This window comes from Scomber scombrus, chromosome 23, assembly GCF_963691925.1.
Source record: "Scomber scombrus chromosome 23, fScoSco1.1, whole genome shotgun sequence".
Lineage (NCBI taxonomy): Eukaryota > Metazoa > Chordata > Actinopteri > Scombriformes > Scombridae > Scomber > Scomber scombrus.
In genome coordinates this window covers 1,958,637-1,977,817 of record NC_084992.1, presented here as the reverse complement: position 1 = coordinate 1,977,817, position 19,181 = coordinate 1,958,637, and the positions used below count along the sequence as shown (strand labels likewise).

General features: G+C 41.9%; 1 protein-coding gene across 1 annotated transcript; it reads right to left on the bottom strand.

Moving 5' to 3' along the window:
* Positions 1-501: 501 nt before the first annotated feature.
* Positions 502-3,762, bottom strand: LOC134006282 (uncharacterized). Its single transcript, XM_062445367.1, has 5 exons — positions 3,636-3,762; positions 1,222-1,485; positions 896-1,143; positions 695-839; positions 502-611 (listed from the first exon to the last, which is right to left on the bottom strand). Exons 1-5 carry the CDS (start codon positions 3,760-3,762, stop codon positions 502-504), a joined length of 894 nt encoding a protein of 297 aa, XP_062301351.1.
* Positions 3,763-19,181: the final 15,419 nt, after the last annotated feature.

The window sequence follows — 19,181 nt, the reverse complement described above, 5'->3', positions numbered from 1 at the left end:
ATTTTGTTTATATTTTTTGTGAAAAGATTTTTAAATAAAGTAAACTATATTTGTTTATACTTGTGTTTGTTTATTTAATGAGAATTGCCCCAAAAAAATTACAAGAAAGTATGTTATAATGAAAAAAGTGAGCTCCCCCAAAAGACATGATATAGTTCACACACTGCCATTAGTCAACAAGTCATGTTTTATTGCTTTGGAGAACATGACATGGTTGTACGTGTATGTGACAGGACTGTACCACTTGTACATTTTGTTCGTACCTAACAGAAAATCCTAAACGCAGGAAAATTGGTGAATGCAGCAACTTTTTCATAAATCTCTCGAACAAGTGTTTTAAGATTTCTTGCATCTGGGACATTGACTCTGCAGTCACTCCAGCGCAGCTCAGACATAACGTTAAAGTAAAGAAAATATTCTGTGTTACAAAGACTGATGTTGACAGAAAACGCATTTTTTTTCAGCTTCTGTTTTAGCTCTCCTGTCTATGACGTGTTCAGCTCAGAACTGATGCTCGGTGGTGACTTCCATGATGTCATCATAGTCCTCAGCCAATCTACCTGCAGCCTGGTAGGGCAGGGGGGTTGTCATGAAGATGGGAAGGTTGTTTCCTGTTGTGTGAAAAGTTATAGATAATAAGGTTTGAAAAGATGATTGACTGATTGATAGTTGCTGAGTGTCTGTAAGGTGTTACCTCTTGGTCTGTATCGATATAAAGACACCATAAGGAGAGTGGAGATGAAGTACGGACAGATCACTACTAGGTGACGGACCAGTGTGAACACAAGCTGGAGGGTTGGTGAGACAGGGAGTGGGCCTGCAGATACAGGAGGGCAGGGCTTGTATATTTACACCTTTACATGTGGATGAAATAAGTGGTGAAATCAAAAGTAACTTCCTCACCTATGACAGTGATCCAGCTGGAGGGAGACTCTCCAAAAATGCTGCTGTTACAGTTGTAGAGGCATTCATCAGACTTGGAAACATGGTGGATGGTCATGTGACCTGCAGGCTCAGACCTGATGAGGGAGCCATCTTTAAAGAAATCAGCTGAGAGGTTGGAGGTCCGTGTTTTACAGTGCAGAGTGACATCATCTCCCTCCATCACAGGGAGAGCAGGACTCTGCAGGATCACTGGTCCATCTGAACACAGAGACAAACTTCAGCATTTCATCATTTACACTCAACTTCATCAATACTAACTCCACAGTCTGATCTTACCACTGACAGTGATGTTGATGCTGTTACTGGTTGCTCCCTCTCTGGACCCACACCAGTAAACTCCACTGTCCCAGGGTGCTGTTAAACTGATGTTACAGAAGGAACCATCTGATCTTCCCCAGTCAACTCCACACTGAGACGTCTCCCCTTCAGTTGAGTTCCTCCACAGCGTCCATCCAGCAGATCCGTCGTCCTCCTCACAGCGCAGAGAGAATGATTCATCTTCAAAAAACTGAGAGCTGCTGGGAGTCATAGTCAGACGAGCTGGAGGGAGGAGAAGAACTTATTATTACCCTGGATGATCCTGAACTCAGTGCTATGAATAATAAAGCCTGGTGAGCTTCCGATGCAGTCTGGTTTGTGATTGTGGTTGAAGTTTACTAACCTTGGTTTGTTGTGCAGCAAAGCAGAGAGCTCAGACCTGAAGGGAAATGACACTCAGGTTGGTTTGAGGTTTCACATTCAACAAGAAATCAGAAGAAAGAACAGCAGAGAGACTGATGTTGGTTTTAATGAGCACAGAAAGGAGGGGAGAGGTCTCTGGATGTTTGTTATGAAGAAACAAACTGTCTCTTATAGATGTACGAACCACATGGGGAGATACCTAAAACATGCGGTGTAGTAGCTCTCCAGGAGCAGGGTTGGAGGCCACTGATAATGGGTATTTAAAAGGCAGGAAAAAAATGTAAAAGGTAAAAAAAAATACAAGAAATAACCAATAATGTGCATCCAGATATGCATCAGTCAATTGGTAATCCACCAAAGTGGGTTGGGTACTGTGGGTCATGTGACAATCATTGTCCCAGAGAGGGGGGCAAGGGGCGTATCCAATAAATAACATGGGTGACAACATATTTGGTCCATGAACAAGAAAAATACAGATGTTATATTGGCTTACATGCTTGCACAAATATACATACATATACTGTATACACATACAAGCATAAAACCCCTCATACATATTATTATATATAAATATAAATGTGCTAAATGTGGGAAGAGTAAAAAATATAACAATAATACATCATAAAAACCATAAAGAAATCACAAAAACAAGAGATATTTGATTGGCCTGAAGTCATATGACCATGTACCCAACACACCTTGGTGGATTAACCATTGACTGATACACATGGATGTACATTACTGGTTGTTTTTTGTATTTCTTTAAACCTTATTGAGTTTTTTTCTGTTAAATACCCTATATAATGTTACTTGTAATGTGTTTTATGAATGATCCTGATGAAGGCTGCAAGCGGTAACGCATAACTATGACACAGGCCGAGGAGGACTAACCATCACCGGTAAAGAAAGTTTGTCGAGTACAATTGGTGATATGCCCCTTTAAGAAACAACAGGAAGAGAAAGAAATTGAGAAAATAAACTAGATAAATAACAGAACTCTAGTTGTTATCATTAAATCAGAAACACAGAGACTGTACTTACAGAGCAGCAACAGTACAGATGTTTCCTCCATCCGAACACTTGATGATAGTCAACTTAAAAACACTCTGGTCAGTGTAGTCACGTCAAGAAAGACCCTCCTCCATCCTGTGTCTGTTGCTCAGTGTTGTGGTTTCCTTTGCACAGGCGGCTGCGAGACAATTTTCTTTGTTTTTTTCTGTTTAGTTGCATTAAAGCAAACCACAAACTGAGGTAAAGACGGACAGAAACGAAACGTAAAGGTCATGATGACAGAGTTTTATGACATTTAAGGTTGGACTGAAGGGAAACACATCTATGACAAAAAGAAAGACATATAATTAATAAAACTATATGCAATTGCAGTTGTGCAACTCTGAAAACCTCAATGTGTCAACTACATGTAATATAAATACAATATATGATACTACTAGTACCATAGTAAATATGTAATGTTATATAAAAGTGCAACACTATAGAGTAATAATACAATATGAAAGGATTGATTGTGATGTTTAAACATTGATTTTATACATGAAATTACTCTTTCGTAGAAAACATCCAGCGGTTTAGTTGAAAGGAAATAAACAGGACGTGATTATGTACTGACGTGTGTGCCAGTTTCTCTCTCTGCTTTAACCACTGAAATGTGGTGAGAGAAGAGACACAAACAATGAAGCCGCCTGCCAGCAGTCAGTAAAAACAGTGAGCTCTCATCTTATTGTACTCTACTCTACTATAATCTAAATGGCTGGGATTGACAGGTGGATGCGGGTGTTGTACCGAACCTTCCTGGTGAAGAAAGAGCTGAGCCTGAAGGTGAAGCTCTCAATTCACCAGTCAGTCTACATCCCAACCCTCAACTATGGTCACCAGCTTTATGTAGTGACAGAAAGAATGAGATTGTGGATACAAGCAGCCAAAATGAGTTTCCTCTGGCGAGTGTCTGGGCTCAGCCTTAGAGATATAGGGTCAGGGTCAAGAGTTCAGACATCCAGGGGAGGCGGAGTAGAGCTGCTGCTGAGGTGGTTTGGGCTCCTGGTCAGGATTCTCCAGGACGCCTCCCTTTAGAGGAGTTCCAGGTACATCCAACTGGGAGGAGAGACCCAGAACACACATGACATGAGGTATTTCATATCATATCTGTCCTGGTCTGGGAATACCTTGGGATCCTCCAGGAGGAGCTGATGAGCATGTGAGTTTGGCTAAAGACAGTGATGTTTGGGTTTCACTGCTCGGCCTAATGCCAGTGATAAGGGACAGAAAATGGATGAATAGTCGATTCACAAACACATCATGAGCATCATGGGGCAAATGTGTGCAATGATTTTTGAAGCATATTCCAGCTATTTTTTAATAGATTTATAATAGCAGAACATATGCACTTTAGTCTATCATATTTTACCTTATTTAACAGTTATTCTGTTTTATGTGAGTATATGAGTGTGTGTTTGAGCATAGTTAATTTATACAGTTTTTATTTTATGAGAGACAGCTAATCTCGTTGTATGTTCAGTTCAATTCAATTCAATTCAATTTTTAATTCAGACTCAGATCGGTCCATTAAAACACACATACTACAAGAAACAATAAGCATATCTAAAGACATACAAACACCCTCTCCAGTGGTACTGGTCTTTTAAGGCATGAATAGAGCCATAATAATTTCATTTGTAGAGTGCTTCGGCCGCACCATAAAACGTGAACATGCAATGACAATTAAGGCACTCATTCATTCATTCATTCAGTCATTCATTCATCTCTTTTGAAAATGACACGGTGGCTCATTGAGATTACATATTATTTACTATGTTTTTTCATTGTTCAACAAAGGCTTTTTCGGTAGAGACATTAAATATTAGTGTTTATTAAGCTCTTTGATGATATTTCCGTCACCTTCAGTCCACTACAGCGGAGGCGGGGCTCTGTAGAGGACCGACCGTCTAACTTTCACTTCTTCTCAATGAAACTCTTTGAACAGGTACAGAAGAAGAGTTTACGGGTGTTTCTCCGGTGACCCGGACAACAGCACCGGGGCATGGAGACACTAAAGCTCGTAGCTCTTGTGATTTTATCGTTGGGTTTGATTGAAGGTGAGTATCGTTAATGTGAAATCAGGTGTTCGTAATTTAACCGCTAACTTAAACAGATTAATACAAAACGGCGACTTTCGTATGTAATATGTCTCTGATAAAGAGACGAATTACTGAAAGTTATATCAGTGCTGCTGCCACTCTCATGTGTAATTAATTCAGTTTAGTGAAGATAAAAGCAACAAATGGTTCATTGTCTTTCTTTCAACCGTCGGTTTGTATTCAGGTGTGTCACACAGACAAACAAGGAAGACGACGATGTGGTACAGTGTGTATCACTCATGTATATTCAGTTTAGCATCATATACGACCCAGAAAACGAACTACTACTATGGAGAAATATACTGAATGGTTTCCACTCATTTACAGTTGGTGTGTAAGCTGTATAAGAGTAAAACTGATTGAGTGTTGCTGTCATTTATGAGAGGGATAAAGTCATGTTTAATATTTCTTCTGTCTCTGTTCACTCTTTCAGCTGATCCTTGGTCAGAAGACTGGATGCTAGAGAGTACGACATCAGAACCATATACAGGTGTGTCACGGTCGGTTTTTATTGTTTGAAAGGACAGGTTCACAATTATTTTTAAGAATGTCTTACAACAATAGTCATCCTCCCACATGAACTTGTTTTTCTTGCTGTAATCATTCCTCCTGTTAATAATGACCTTTAGAAGATATTTTCATAATGCATTACAATTTAAGTGGTGGAGCAAAACATCCAGTCTTCACTATGTGCAGAAAAATGGTTTAAAAGTTGATCCGAAGCTAATATGAAGCTTCAGTCGTCCAAATGACTCAAATCTTCATCTTCTATGTTTCAATGTTAGTGTTTTTAGTGCCAAAGTATTTTTGTTACTATACTTCCTATACTTCTCAAATATACCAGTACACACTACGCTTAATCCACACTGGATGCACACATCTTTGATTGCTGTTTTGAAGCAATAATCAGAGCCATTTGTATCCCACAATTCAAGTTAGGACCGACTGTAATCTACAGACAACACAAAGTTGAAGTTTATAACATGCTGGATTCAGTGTAAATGTTATTACTATTAATATCCAAAGCAGGTGTGTAGTGTACACAAATATCAGGTGTGTGTGTGTGTGTGTGTGTGTGTGTGTGTGTGTGTGTGTGTGTGCGTGTGAAATAAAACAATGGTGTGAAACATTTGTTTTATATATCAAGGACCGCCACATTTTCCTAACAAATTGGATGACCCGCAACAGTGTGTGTGTGTGTATGTGTGTGATAGGCTGCAGGTTAACTCGACTGATTGAATGAATGTGACTGTGTGAGTCTGTAGATTGTTCCAGGAAACTGACTGGATCCTGCATGCAGGATTAAGGCCAGCTTCCTCCATCTACTCACCCTTCTCCAATTTCAAATAACCTGCTAGCCAACATGTTTCGGTGTTAAATGTTGTATGTAGATTTGCTAACGTGAAATATCAGCCTTAATAATAGGGGTAAGTAGCACCTATTGTTGTACTGTTCTCTTCTTTTAGTTACACCAGGAGTGAGTTGTCTGTCATTTTGTTCCTTTTATTTAATTTGGTGAATTTAAGTCACTTTGCTAACTTGACTAACCTTAACCCTGTCTATTTGTTATGTTTATGTTGGCCCAACCCGAAGCCTTAAAGATTTAAAATATAACGTCTAAAAAGGGCTGCGACCTGGTGTTGCTGGTGGTTCTTGGGAGCTGGGAAGAGGGGAGATTTCTCATGTCAATCACATCAATTATTGGATACTCTCCTACTCTCTCTGCCAGTCTGGAAGATTAGTCACATGACCATATACCCAACCCATCTTTGTAGATGCCCCATTGGCATTGGTACATGTCATTAGGGCTGCCTCTGACAACCACCTTAATAAAGTACATCTCTTGGCAGAGAAGATCATCAATGTTTAATCCCACTGTTGAAAGAAAGGGTTAAAATTTAGCAGAAGTTTACAGTCGATGGTGTTATCAATTGGCGAAACCCTGATGATCACGGTGGTAAAGTGTACGGTGACATCCTGTGCAGATAACCATTCTTAAATCTCTGTGTTTCAATCCATGTAGAAAATATCACAGCTCATCTTGGACAGGATGTCACTGTGGACTGCCAGGCTCCTGGCAACTACTCTATCAAAGCAGTAAACTGGACCAGACCTGACCTGGGAGGCAGATATGTCTTCTACTACCGGGACGGGCATATGGATCCAGGCAACCAGCATCCATCCTATAAGAACCGAGTGCAGCTGGTGGGCTGTCTGTTGAATTGCAGCAGCCTGTCTTTTATTATGCTGAAAGTGAGAGCCACCGACTATGCAACATACTGGATTGAAATAAAATACATTGACAATGGTATCAAAAAGGAACCCATCTGCATCGTCAACTTGATGCCTCCTGGAGACCCAGGTTAGTTTGAGCATTTCTTTTGTATCAGGATGTGATGGTGGCCTGAAAAATGTACATACATATTGACATAATCTGTTTATTCTTTAAAAAAGTTAATATCTAACTGAGGTATCCAGTGAGAGCACAACTAGAAAGAAGTCAAATCTTCTAAGAAAACGACACAAATGGATTTCTTTCAAATTTCCTTCATTAGGTGACAAATCTGTTCTGTCTCTCTTTATCTGTCTGCTCTTTAGACGGAGACCACTTGACAACAAGCCCTACAACTATGAACCCCGCAACTGCAAGCCCCACAACTATGAACCTCACAACTATGAACCCCGCAACTGCAAGCCCCACAACTCAAAACACAAACAGAAATCATGGAACACTTGCAAGTCTATTAGTTATTGTGCCGGTTGTTGTTGTTGTTGTTGTGATACTCCTCATAGTTAACAAACGTAAAAATGAATTAGGTCAAACTGATACTAACCAATTATATTTAGATAATAGAAATGATAATGAAAGTGTGGTGACCACAGAAACAGAAGCTAACTAGAGAGAAGGTATGTTTTATTATGGCTGTAAAATAGTGATGTGAGGGATTTAAATGGTGGCGGCTACAGGAGGTAGAGCGGTCTTCCACCAATCAGAAGATCAGTTCCCGGCTCCTCCAGTCCGCATGTCGATGTGTCCTTGGGCAAGACACTTAACTTTGATTTCTCCCGAAGGCTGTGCCAACGGTGTGCGAATGTGTGAGTGAATGCTAGTTTCCTCCTGATGAGCAGGTTGGCACCCTGTGTGGTAGCTCCTGCCATCAGTGTATGAATGTGTGTAAATGTGTGAATGTGACATGTAGTGTAAAAGCACTTTGAGTGGTCACAAAGACTAGAAAAGCACTATACAAGTACAGTCCATTCACCATTCAAATGGGGAACTATGTAAATCTGAACTATGCAAAACTGAAATGAAGAAGACAAATGTTGACATAACTGTTACGGGTTGTTGAATAAATCTGACTCAGAGGCAATGTGGAAGGAAACGAGATGCACTGTGTCTTCATTGCAAGTTACATATGGTGTAACTTGTTCACCATTGTGAGGACAATAGAAACACTGGTGACGATAGTGGCAGCTCACAAAAAAATAAGTTTAAGCCCTGAAACAAGCATTTCAACTAGAGTTCATCAGTTAATCAATCAATTTTTATTCAAATCATAAATCAAATCATGGCACTTTTCACATAGAGCAGGTCTAGACTGCACTCTTTAATTAAAAGTGACCCAACATTCCCCCATGAGCAGCACTTGTCCAAAGGTCCTGTAGGTGTGAATGTGTTTGACTGACTGAATTTTAAATCTATGTACAATATAAAGCATAATAATAGCTGTGAATTTGGATATAAAACATCAAATGAACTACTGACCAGACAAAGGAAATATGGACTGTGCTATGGACAAAGAAATGGACTATTTGAAATATACTGTATATAGGTGACCAACAATTAAATGTGCCATGTAGATAAATGATGTAAGATGGTTGTTGTGTGGATGCTCTGATTGATCAACACGGCCGTTCATTACAAACTACTCATTTCCTATTGGACCTGATTTTGGACAGACTCCTGTTGTTTGCAGTGTCCGATCCTGCACACTGATGGCATCGTTCACAGTCAACCGCTTTTTCATTTTCATAAAACAACATAGATATGAACAGCAGGATGATATAAGTGCTGCTGTGACCTGTGTGTGTGTTGAATGTTACCTCCAGTGTGACTATAACGTTTCAGCCTTTGGTCAAATGTACATAAATTCCCTCTGAAATTGCACAAAAAGTATCAAGTCACATTTCCTCTTATTCGGAGTGAAATGTTTGACTTAAACACCAAAAAAAAATGCCAGAAAACAACTTAATCCCATGTTATCCTTTCAAACAGACCATCAGCTTGTCTCATTGAGTAGAATCCGTCGTCACTTTCTTGCATCTGAACTGTGAAATTGTGACTTTAATCCTCCGCTCGCTCATAAAATTGTAACAGGATTAAAGCATTTAAACGGTCGTCCTTTCATTGAATGTAATCGCCGTGCCGAGCGGTGGACGCACAGGATGAAACTTGTGTTTTTTTTCTCCCATCATTACAGGACTTGTTTTACCGAGTTGAAGACTTCATTATAAAAGCCAGAACGTCAAAAGAAAACAAAAGTACAAAAAGAATTCATCAAAAAAATGTCAGTGTCCTGTTTTTGTTCTGGATCTCCCTTATGAATATTATGAATATTCACTGCCGGTTTTATTTCCAAAACTTTTATTTTTCATCTCACCGAGTCCTTGTTCCTCCCTGCCTGCTGTCCTAGTTGTACCTGTGACAATACACACATTTAAACACACACTTTTCCCAACTGAGACTCTATCAGTGCCAAGTTGGACTCGCTACAAAGAGAAAACCTCACACACACGCACGCACTCGGGTGGAGTAATGACACAGATATAAAGGGGGGCGGGATCACACCAGCATTCAGAGGGGTGGGATAAGGGACTGAGAAGAGGGAAGGATGAAAAAGTGGGAGTGGGGGGAGTAGAAAGAGAGGACACACACACACACACACACACTCCGACTGTCAAACCATATGTGAGGGGGACGCGCTAAAGAGCCTTAAAATGTCCCTTTTAATACATAATATCCACCACACACACACAGAGAATCTTTGTGTCATGTAAAATTCACCCTCAGAGCCCCTGAAGCCGACGTTAATGTGGTGACAAATGACGAAAAAGAGACAGAGGGGGAAAAAGCTATCCTGCCAGATGAGCAGAATGGGAAAGCTTGTTTTTAAAGGACCATGCTTGTGGTTTTCTTTTTTCTTTTTTTTTTTTAAAGTAGTGTGACAGTTTAAAATGCAGGGGCTTCAATGACGAAAGCAAGTCATCTTGGGTCATACCATGATGGGCTTTTGTTAAAAACCTATTAAAAGTCTGAAAAAAGTGAAAACTAAGGCCCAAGAAAGGCACTTATAGACAGCTGTACTGTGGCCTGGTAAGACAGACCGGGAGTATCTGTCAAAAGAAACACCAACTAAATAATGTGCCAACACATACCTCAATCTATCAAAGGTGAGACAAGTCTAAACTACGACTATGCCTGGAGGCAAAAACAATCGGTAGTACCAGAAAGAGAAGTAAAATTACACCCACAATAAATGTAAGACAGTGCTGCTCTGAATCATGCATTTAAAAAGCCTTCCTTGCCCTTATCTCTTGCTACATCATTCAATGAAAACCATGAATACTTGACAGATGAAGTAAACCCAAACATGAAGGTGAACTGGGGACATCTTGCTTAGGCCCTCTGCAAGTCTTCAGCTCCCACCTCCAGGAAGACATGGGGGCTAAACTGACCTTTTAAAACAACACTATTACTGAAGTGATGGTTGGAGTTGTGCTCTGAAAGTCATCAGTGCCTCTTGAAGCCTCACCCTGAACGAAGCCTTGAGAAGCACAGATGGGTGTAGACAGTTGTCAAGCACAGGAAGGAGGCCTTGGGAAGGGTATACCGAAGGGACTGCTGAATCGGCAAACAACGGTCAAGTGGCCAGAAGGACTGTGGCTTTGGTGGTCATGGATGCTAAAACTCAGGTGTGGGAAAAGGTTTGTTGAAGCCATGAAAAACATCTTTGATTGGTCTGAGAGAGGTTTTAGAGAAGCTGCTTGTTGACTCAGGACTGACCCTGATCCTGACCCTGAGGATTAAGGAAGTAGTTTAATTGGAAGGGCTTGTCAGTCTTGGTTGACACCTTTCTTGAGTGTCACTTAAATAGGTTTGGAAAAGTGCAAATGGCTTGGTTGATTGGGTGATGGTTACCAGAAAGTTAGCTCCAGTTATCAGGATATCACACTACAGTTGTTCCATGTTAAATTCAGGAGGAGCAATGCAAATTCTATGCATCCGGATCTGTACCCTTAGAGATACTAGCGGGGTCATACGAGTTTGCCCATCCAGTCTATATTAAATGTTGTGGTTTTGTGGGTGTGGCTGCCAGATTATGATATACCAAGGCTGTTGCTATGAGCCCACCAAGTCAGTAGATAGTGGATGTTTCTCTCTCAGGGTCGAGCCTTGTCAATGAATTTGATCAGGAGGCTTCATTTGCCTTTGGTGGCCTGGACCTGGATACACAGCAGAACAAGTTAGATACCTTTGATTAAGATGGGACCCACATTATGTTTTTTGATTTAACCCTCCTGTTGTCCTTGAGTCAAGGAAGGAAGGGAGGAAGAAGGAAGGATGGAGGGAGGAAAGAAGGAAGGAGGGAGTAAAGGAGGGAGGAAAGAAAGAGAGAAGGAAGGAGGAAGGAAAGAAAGAGGGAGGTAGGAAGGAAGGAACGAAGGAAGGAAGGAGGGAGGGAGAATGGAAAAGAGGAAGGGAGGAAGGAAGGAAAGAAGGACGAGATGAAAGAGAGAGGAAGGAAAGAAAAAGACGGAGGAAGGAAGGAAAGAAGGAGGGAGGAAGGAAGGAAAGAGGGAGGGAGGGAGAAAGGAAAAGAGGAAGGAAGGAAAGAAGGAAGGGAGGAAAGAGTGAGGAAGGAAAGAAAGAGAGAAGGAAGGAAAGAAAGAGAGAAGGAACAGTCAAAACAGACAGGGTCAATTTGACCCGGGAGGACGACACAAAGGTTAAATGTCATGACCAGACCGAGGTGGACCAAGTCCTTACCAGTCTGGGCTAACTGGTGTGGTGTTTAATAATGAAACAGTTACTGCTGGTCACTATTAGTTGATATTTTATTATCTGATTGTGGGTAAAGAGTCGCTGGTCACAAACAGAAGCTACAGTGATGTTTTAAAGCTTTGAACAGCAAAGGTGTCGGATTTACTTCCCACTGCTAATTGATGTTTTTTGGTGTCGAACAGACAGTGTGACCTGGTTCAGCAAGTTTTGGAGAAGACCAAGCCAAGAATACAGGACCAGGACACACACACACACACACACACTCAGACACACACACACACACACACACACACACACACACACACACTCAGGATGGCGAGGAGGTGGTACTGCTGCTGCGTTTCAAACACGACCCCTCTGAGAGGTTCTGGTTGGGAAGTGTGTCAACTAACAGCGGTGATCACACACACACACACACACACACACACACACACACACACACACACACACACACACACACACACACACACACACACACACACACAGATGAACACACACACACACACAGAGCGTTATCGTCTGATATTCTAATTAGTACGACATCAAAACAAGAAAGAGGTCCACCGGCTCCCAGCAGACACACAGCCTGTCCAACAGCCCTACCTTCACTTCCTGTGTGTGTGTGTGTGTGTGTGTGTGTGTGTGTGTGTGTGTGTGTGTGTGTGTGTGTGTGTGTGTGCGTGTGTGTGTGTGTGTGTGTGTGTGTGTGTGTGTGTACACCTCATATCAACAGTATAAGAAACTTTTCAGGTCATTTCAGCTCCGGGGAGAAAAAAAACAGAGTGAAGTCGTCAATTGCCTCTTTTCTTTCTGACAGTAGCTTTATATTCTTGTAGCTGATTTTAACATGATTGAATTTAACACAACATACTGAATTTATAGAGAACATGAATTAATACTCTGAAGGGATAATCTATCAAACATTTTACCCCCAGAAACCTAGAAGCTCTGTAGCTCTAATGGATGATTTACCACTCAGGTTTTAGATAGTAAAATATCAACAATGGCTCTATTATCCATCTCTACTCTACGTCAATATAAATATATCCGATGAAGGAGTTAACCTTCCTGTCGTCCTGCCGGGTCAAATTGACTGTTCCTTCTTTCCTCCCTTCCTTCCTTCCATCTGTCCTTCCTTCCTCCCTCCCTCCTTCTTTCCTTCCCTCCTTCCCTCCTTCCTTCCTTCCCTCCTTCCTTCCTTCCTTCCTTCTTTCCTCCCCCCTACCTTCCTCCCTTCCTTCTTTCCTTCCTTCCTCCCTTCCTCTTTTCCTTCCTCCCTCCTACCTTCCTCCCATCCTTCTTTCCTTTCCTCCCTTCCTTCCTTCCTCCTTCCCTTCCTTCCTTCCTTCCTACCTTCCTCCCTCCTTTCCTTCCTCCCTCCCTTCTTTCCTTCCCTCCTTCCTTCTCTCCTTCCTTCCTTCCTTCCTTCTTTCCTCCCCCCTACCTTCCTCCCTTCCTTCTTTCCTTCCTTCCTCCCTTCCTCTTTTCCTTCCTCCCTCCTACCTTCATCCCTTCCTTCCTTCCTTTCCTTCCTTCCTCCCTCCTACCTTCATTCCTTCCTTCCTTCCTTCCTTTCCTTCCTTCCTCCCTTCCTTCTTTCCTTTCCTCCCTTCCTTCCTCCTTTCCTTCCTTCTTCCTCCCTTCCTTCCTTCCTCCTTCCCTCCTTCTTTCTCCCTTCCTTCCTGCTTTCCTTCCTTCTTCCTCCCTTTCTTCCTTCTTCCTTCTTCCTTCCCTCTTTCTTCCTCCCTTCCTTCCTTGACTCGAGGACAACAGGAGGGTTAAAAGGCAAACAAAAAACAAAAGCAATATTTAGAGAAAAGTCTAAAAGAGGGTAAAACATTCATTTTGGGTTATTTCACATATAGTACTATACTTATAGATCAACGTTTTTCCCTTTAAAATTATAAATGTGTGACATGGAAACTTGATGAAGGCACAAAGACATGATGGATATTATTCATTTAACCTTGTGTTTGTGGCGGCAGGCCAGGTGCCCTACTGTCACCCTGATTCAATCTGACCCTCGGGGGGGGAGGAACTGTCTCCCCAGAGGGAAGCTGTTTCCCAGGGGACACAGAGGCTGACGGACACACCAAGGACAGGTGCATTGTTGTTCCTTCCTTCACTGGTCAACAGCTCTGACTTTTCTCTGTGAGGTTTGACGAGTTCAAAGTCAGACTCGACGAACTCTTAATGCCACAATGGCATAATGTCCTTCCTTCTTTCTTTCTTTCCTCCCCATTACCTTCCTTCGTTCCTCTGTCCTTCTTTCCTTCCTTCCTCTTTTCCTTTCGCCTTTCCCTCCTTCCTTCTTCCCTCCTTTTCCTTCATTCTTCCTCCCGTCCTTCCTTCCTTCCTCCCTCCTTTCCTTCCTTCTTCCATCTGTCCTTCCTTCCTCCCTCCCTCCTTCTCTCTTTCCTCCCTTCCTTCTTTCCTTCCTCCATCCCTCTTTCTTCCCTCCTTCTTTCCTTCCTTCCTTATTTCCCTTCCTACCTTCCTCCCTCCCTTCCTTCCTCCCTCCTTTTCTTCCTTATTTCCTTCCTTCCTTCCCTTCCTTCCTTCCTCCTTCCTGTCCTTCCTTCCTTCCTCCCTCCCTCCTTCTCTCTTTCTTCCCTCCTTCTTTCCTTCCTTCCTCTTTTCCTTTCTCCCTCCCTCCCTCCTACCTTCCTTCCTTCCTTATTTCCTCCGTCATTCCTCCCTTCCTTCTTTCCCCCCTTCCTTCCTTCCCTCATTTTCTCCATTCCTTCCTTCCCTCCTTCCTTCCTTCCATCTTCCTTCCTCCCTCTTATCCTCCCTTCCTCCCTCCCTTCCTTCCTCCTTCCTTCTTCCTTGACTCGAGGACAACAGGAGGGTTAAATGGATCCAACACAATGAAATTAAGCTGTTTGTTCTTTATAAAGTGGCCGATGTCATCATCATCATCATCGTCAGAGAGGTGGTGATTGGAGATGATATTAAATCTAAATAAACCTTTTTTCTTTGTTGTTGTTGTTAAAGAAAAAAAAGAGAATATTCTGTACATATAAACGTTTTATTCAGCCAATCGAACATCATTTAAGTTTCATCCTCCGTCCAATCACATCCGTTCAGTGCCGATAGAGGGAGGAGTCAAAGGATGGAGAGCTGAGAAAAGAATAAAAAAAATCAGTGTATGTATGTATGTGTGTATATATATGAGAGAGAGAGAGAGAGAGAGAGAGAGAGAGAGAGAGAGAGAGAGAGAGAGAAGTGGACTTGGATTGAAAGAAGACGAGTGAAGGAATTTTTTGGAGGAAGGCGTCAAGAAAAAACATCACAGGAAAGATGAAGACCTGAAGAAATATACTGAAGAGAAGAAAAAGAAAAAGAACAGAAGAAACAGAAATAAAAATAAGGACATAAAGAAAAGAGAGAAAGTTAAAGAGATGTAAAGAAAGAAGAAGAAGTGAAGGAGAATCCAACGAAGCAGAAGACGAAGAAGACGGTTCATTTATTCACCAAACTGACACGTGAGTATGTTTTTATATCAGAATTCATTTTAATTACATTATTTTATTACATTTATTATTTTTTATTACATTTATTATATTTATCACATTATTATAAAACTTATTAAAGAAACTGAAAAAATAGACGCAAGAAAGAAGAAGAAGAAGCTCTCAGTGATCAATAAAGAATTAGGGAAATTAATGAATATACATATTTATGACAATGTTAGTAAATAATTTATTTTGGTCTTTTATTTATATTATTAACATAAATGTTAGAAGTCTGATTGGATGTTTGTGTTTCAGCTGCTGGAGGAGAGATGAGGATGAGTCCAGACACCGAGGAGGTAAAGACTGTTTAAAGGGTTCATGATGGTTTATTGTGTCCATGTGGTTCAGATTAAATTTAAAGGGTTAAAAAGTGAAAATAAACGTATGAATAACTTACACACATTCTTTTTTTGTGGACCCAGCATCAAATTTCTGCTTTTAACCTTCGTGTCGTCCACCCGGGTCAAATTGACCTCATCTGTTTTGACTGTTCCTTTTTTCCTTCCTTCCTTCCTTCTTTCTTTCCATCTGTCTTTCCTCCCTCCCTCCTACTCTCTTTCTTTTCCTACCTCTCTCTTTCCTCCTTTCCTTCTGTCCTTCCTCCTTTTCTTCTTTCCTCTGTCCTTCTTTCCTCCCTCCCTCCTACTTTCCTTCCTTCCTTCTTTCCTCCCTTCCTTCCTTCCTTCCTTCCTTCCTTCCTTCCTTCCTCCCTCCTTTCTTTTCTCCCTTCCTTCCTCCTTTCCTTCCTTCTTCCTCCCTTCCATCCTTCATTCCTCCCTCCCTCCCACCCTCCGATCCTTCCTTCCTCCCTTCCTTCCTTGACTCGAGGACAACAGGAGGGTTTAACTAGTTTTAATATATTTATGAACACTTATTTGTTAATGAACCATGAATACATATATACAGTATATATGATTATATGGATTATATAAAGTGAATTGTTTAAACTGTTATATAATTGTATAGCTGAATATAATTGTGTAAAATAATAACTTAGTTGGAAACATTAAGTCTTGTGTGTTTCTGTGTTTCTGCGTCTGTCAGTCTGTCAGATGCACCGTGTCCGGCTGCAGCTGTGTGTGTTTCAAACCAGGAAGTGTTCAGCTGAGGTCATGTGATCGCTGCGGACACAGCTGGGTGGCGCACGGTAAGAAACACTCATTTATACATGTTGTGGCCCCAACAACACCGGATCATTTAGGGGCCGATATTAGGGAGTAAAAAAAATCTAATATTGATAAATCAGCCAATAATCTTATAAATAAACTTCCCAAAGTCCAATTAATACTCCTGAATATTGCTCTTTACACTTAAACAACATCAGAAACTCTGCCGTAGACTCCGAGGCTTCCTGTCGTCATAGAAACTCAAAGAAACTCTTCAGTTAGACACGATGTTGGTTCTTCACCCTCACACACACACACACACACACACACACACACACACACACACACACACACACACACACACTGCAGATGTGTTCAGTCGCTACGGTGACACGAAGTCAGGTGTCGCTGTCATCACATCAGCGAGAGCATCTGGAGAGAGCATCTGCACACACGCACACACACACACACACACACACACACACACACACACACACATCTGGTGTTGTGATAGTAAATTTACTTCTGTTGCTTTGACGGCCTTTGTTCTCCGTCATTGTCTCTATTTTGACACTTTAAAGAATACTTTTCTTAATAAAATGTAATGTTATGTATATCTTTTAACCGTGATAGTCAGTAATAAAGTTGACGGTGTATTTCCCCGCCTCCCCCTGCAGCCATGGAGAAGCTCCGTGCCCAGCCTCCCTCGAGCTGCGGCCCAGTGGAGGTGGCTCTTCCTGGGCTGGTGTTCGACCTGAGCTCGCTGGTCCTGTACGGAGCTCAGGCCATTCCTGTCCGGCTGAAGATACCGCTGGATCGCCTCTACAGCATCCTGACCCCAGAACAGGTAACATCTGGATGTCTGGTAGGAGAGTTACGTGTGTTTGTTATGAATATGCTCCGAGGTCAAGGGTCAAAACCAGAGTTGAGCGTGACATTCTGAATTTTTACTGCTAACTATATCAATCAATCTTTATTTGTATAGCGCCCATAGACTGTATATAAAAAATGGACGTAACATCAGTGACGTCATCCATTGGTTTGTGGACTGCTGCTCGGAGGCCAATAGTATCGGATCTGAGCAGCGGCATCTTGAAAATTTCAGGTGCACGCTGGGAAAAATAAAAACACGGATTCTACTTATATGGGCATCAGGAGGAGCATGAGGCGCCTTCCTGAACCTGTGAACCAATCAACCTGTCAATCACCACGTAGCCACGCCCTAATGCATACCCTGCTTTATCGTCACATATAAAATCAGGGAGGCCAAAATGTCCCAAATGAACATCATACTGCATTGAAGAAGGCTTTAAACTAGCGATTGAGACCATAAACACATTTTGAAAACGTTTACTGAGGTTAGAAATCAAGTGAGAAGTTGGGGAATTCTCCATTGACTTGTATAGAGACGGAAGTCCTTTTGACACCAAAACGGTCGCCCCCTGGTGGCCTTTTCATAGAATGCAGTTTTAAGTTACTTCCGCGTTGGCCTCATTTCAGAGGACCGGAACTCCCCGCCTGGTAGCACCAAATCACAACAAAGTCATCTCAAGGCACTTTACACATAGAGCAGGTTCTAAACCGAACTCTTCAGGTTTAATTTAAAGAGACCCAACATTCACACATGAGCAGCACTTGGCGACAGTGGCAAGAAAAAACTCCCTTTTAACGGGAAGAAACCTCAGAACCAGACTCAAAGTGGGAGAACATCTGCCTCGATCAGTTGGAGTAGAGAGGAGAGAGAGGAAGGAGAGGAGAGAGGAAGGAGAGGAGAGAGAAGCACATTGAAAAACATTGAAGCTAGTAGGTCCGGGACTGGAATCATCATATATTTGTGTTTTGTGTATCTATTGTGTCTTTATTGTTGTGTTTCGATTGATTTATCTATTATGTTATTTAGCTTATCTTACTTATAATGATTCTTTTATTTTTTCTTTGGCAAGGTTGTTTTAAATGTGCTATAGAAAAAAACTTTGACTTGACTTGATGAATGACGAAGCTGTCCGGTTCTGCTTTAGGTCGGCCACATACTGCAGACACTGGGCTGGAGTTTGGGGGACTACGTTAGAGGATACATGCTGCAGGTAAATACTCACTATACAAAGTAAAAATGGGAGATAAAAAGGGAGTAAAAGAGGGTTAATGACTTTCTTTCCCTCCAGTATCCCAATGGGAAGGTGTTGGATCGCTGGTTGATGGTGACTCCAGAGGAAGAGCTGCTCATCCTCAAACAGTTCCTTCGTTTCGGCGAGACTCGTCCCATCGTCGAGCTGATGACTCTTCAGCGCCTGGCAGCCGTCAGTCACCTGTCTGATCCAGAGCTAAACGCCACCACCACCACCGCCACGAAGAGATGCCAGTCCAACATCAGCACGTTCATCGAACACAGCGGCAGGATGTCGGGAATGGTTCGAAACGCAAGATCAGAGTCGCACTTGGTCGCCGGAATTTGCCACTTTAAGAAAAACAATCCAGCTGACCGCAACGGCACCGTTCACCATTTTGAGAACTTTCCAGGCGGACTGTCTTTGCTTCTCCCGTTCCACTTTCCAAGCTCAGTCTATCACTGTTTTGCCCCTCCCACCAAGGTAATTAACTTTTGTGTCGTCCTCCCGGGTCAAATTGACCCCGTCTGTTTTGACTGTTACTTCTTTCCTCCCTTCCTTCCTTCCTTCCTTCCTTCCTTCCTTCCTTCCTTCCTTCCTTCCTTCCTTCC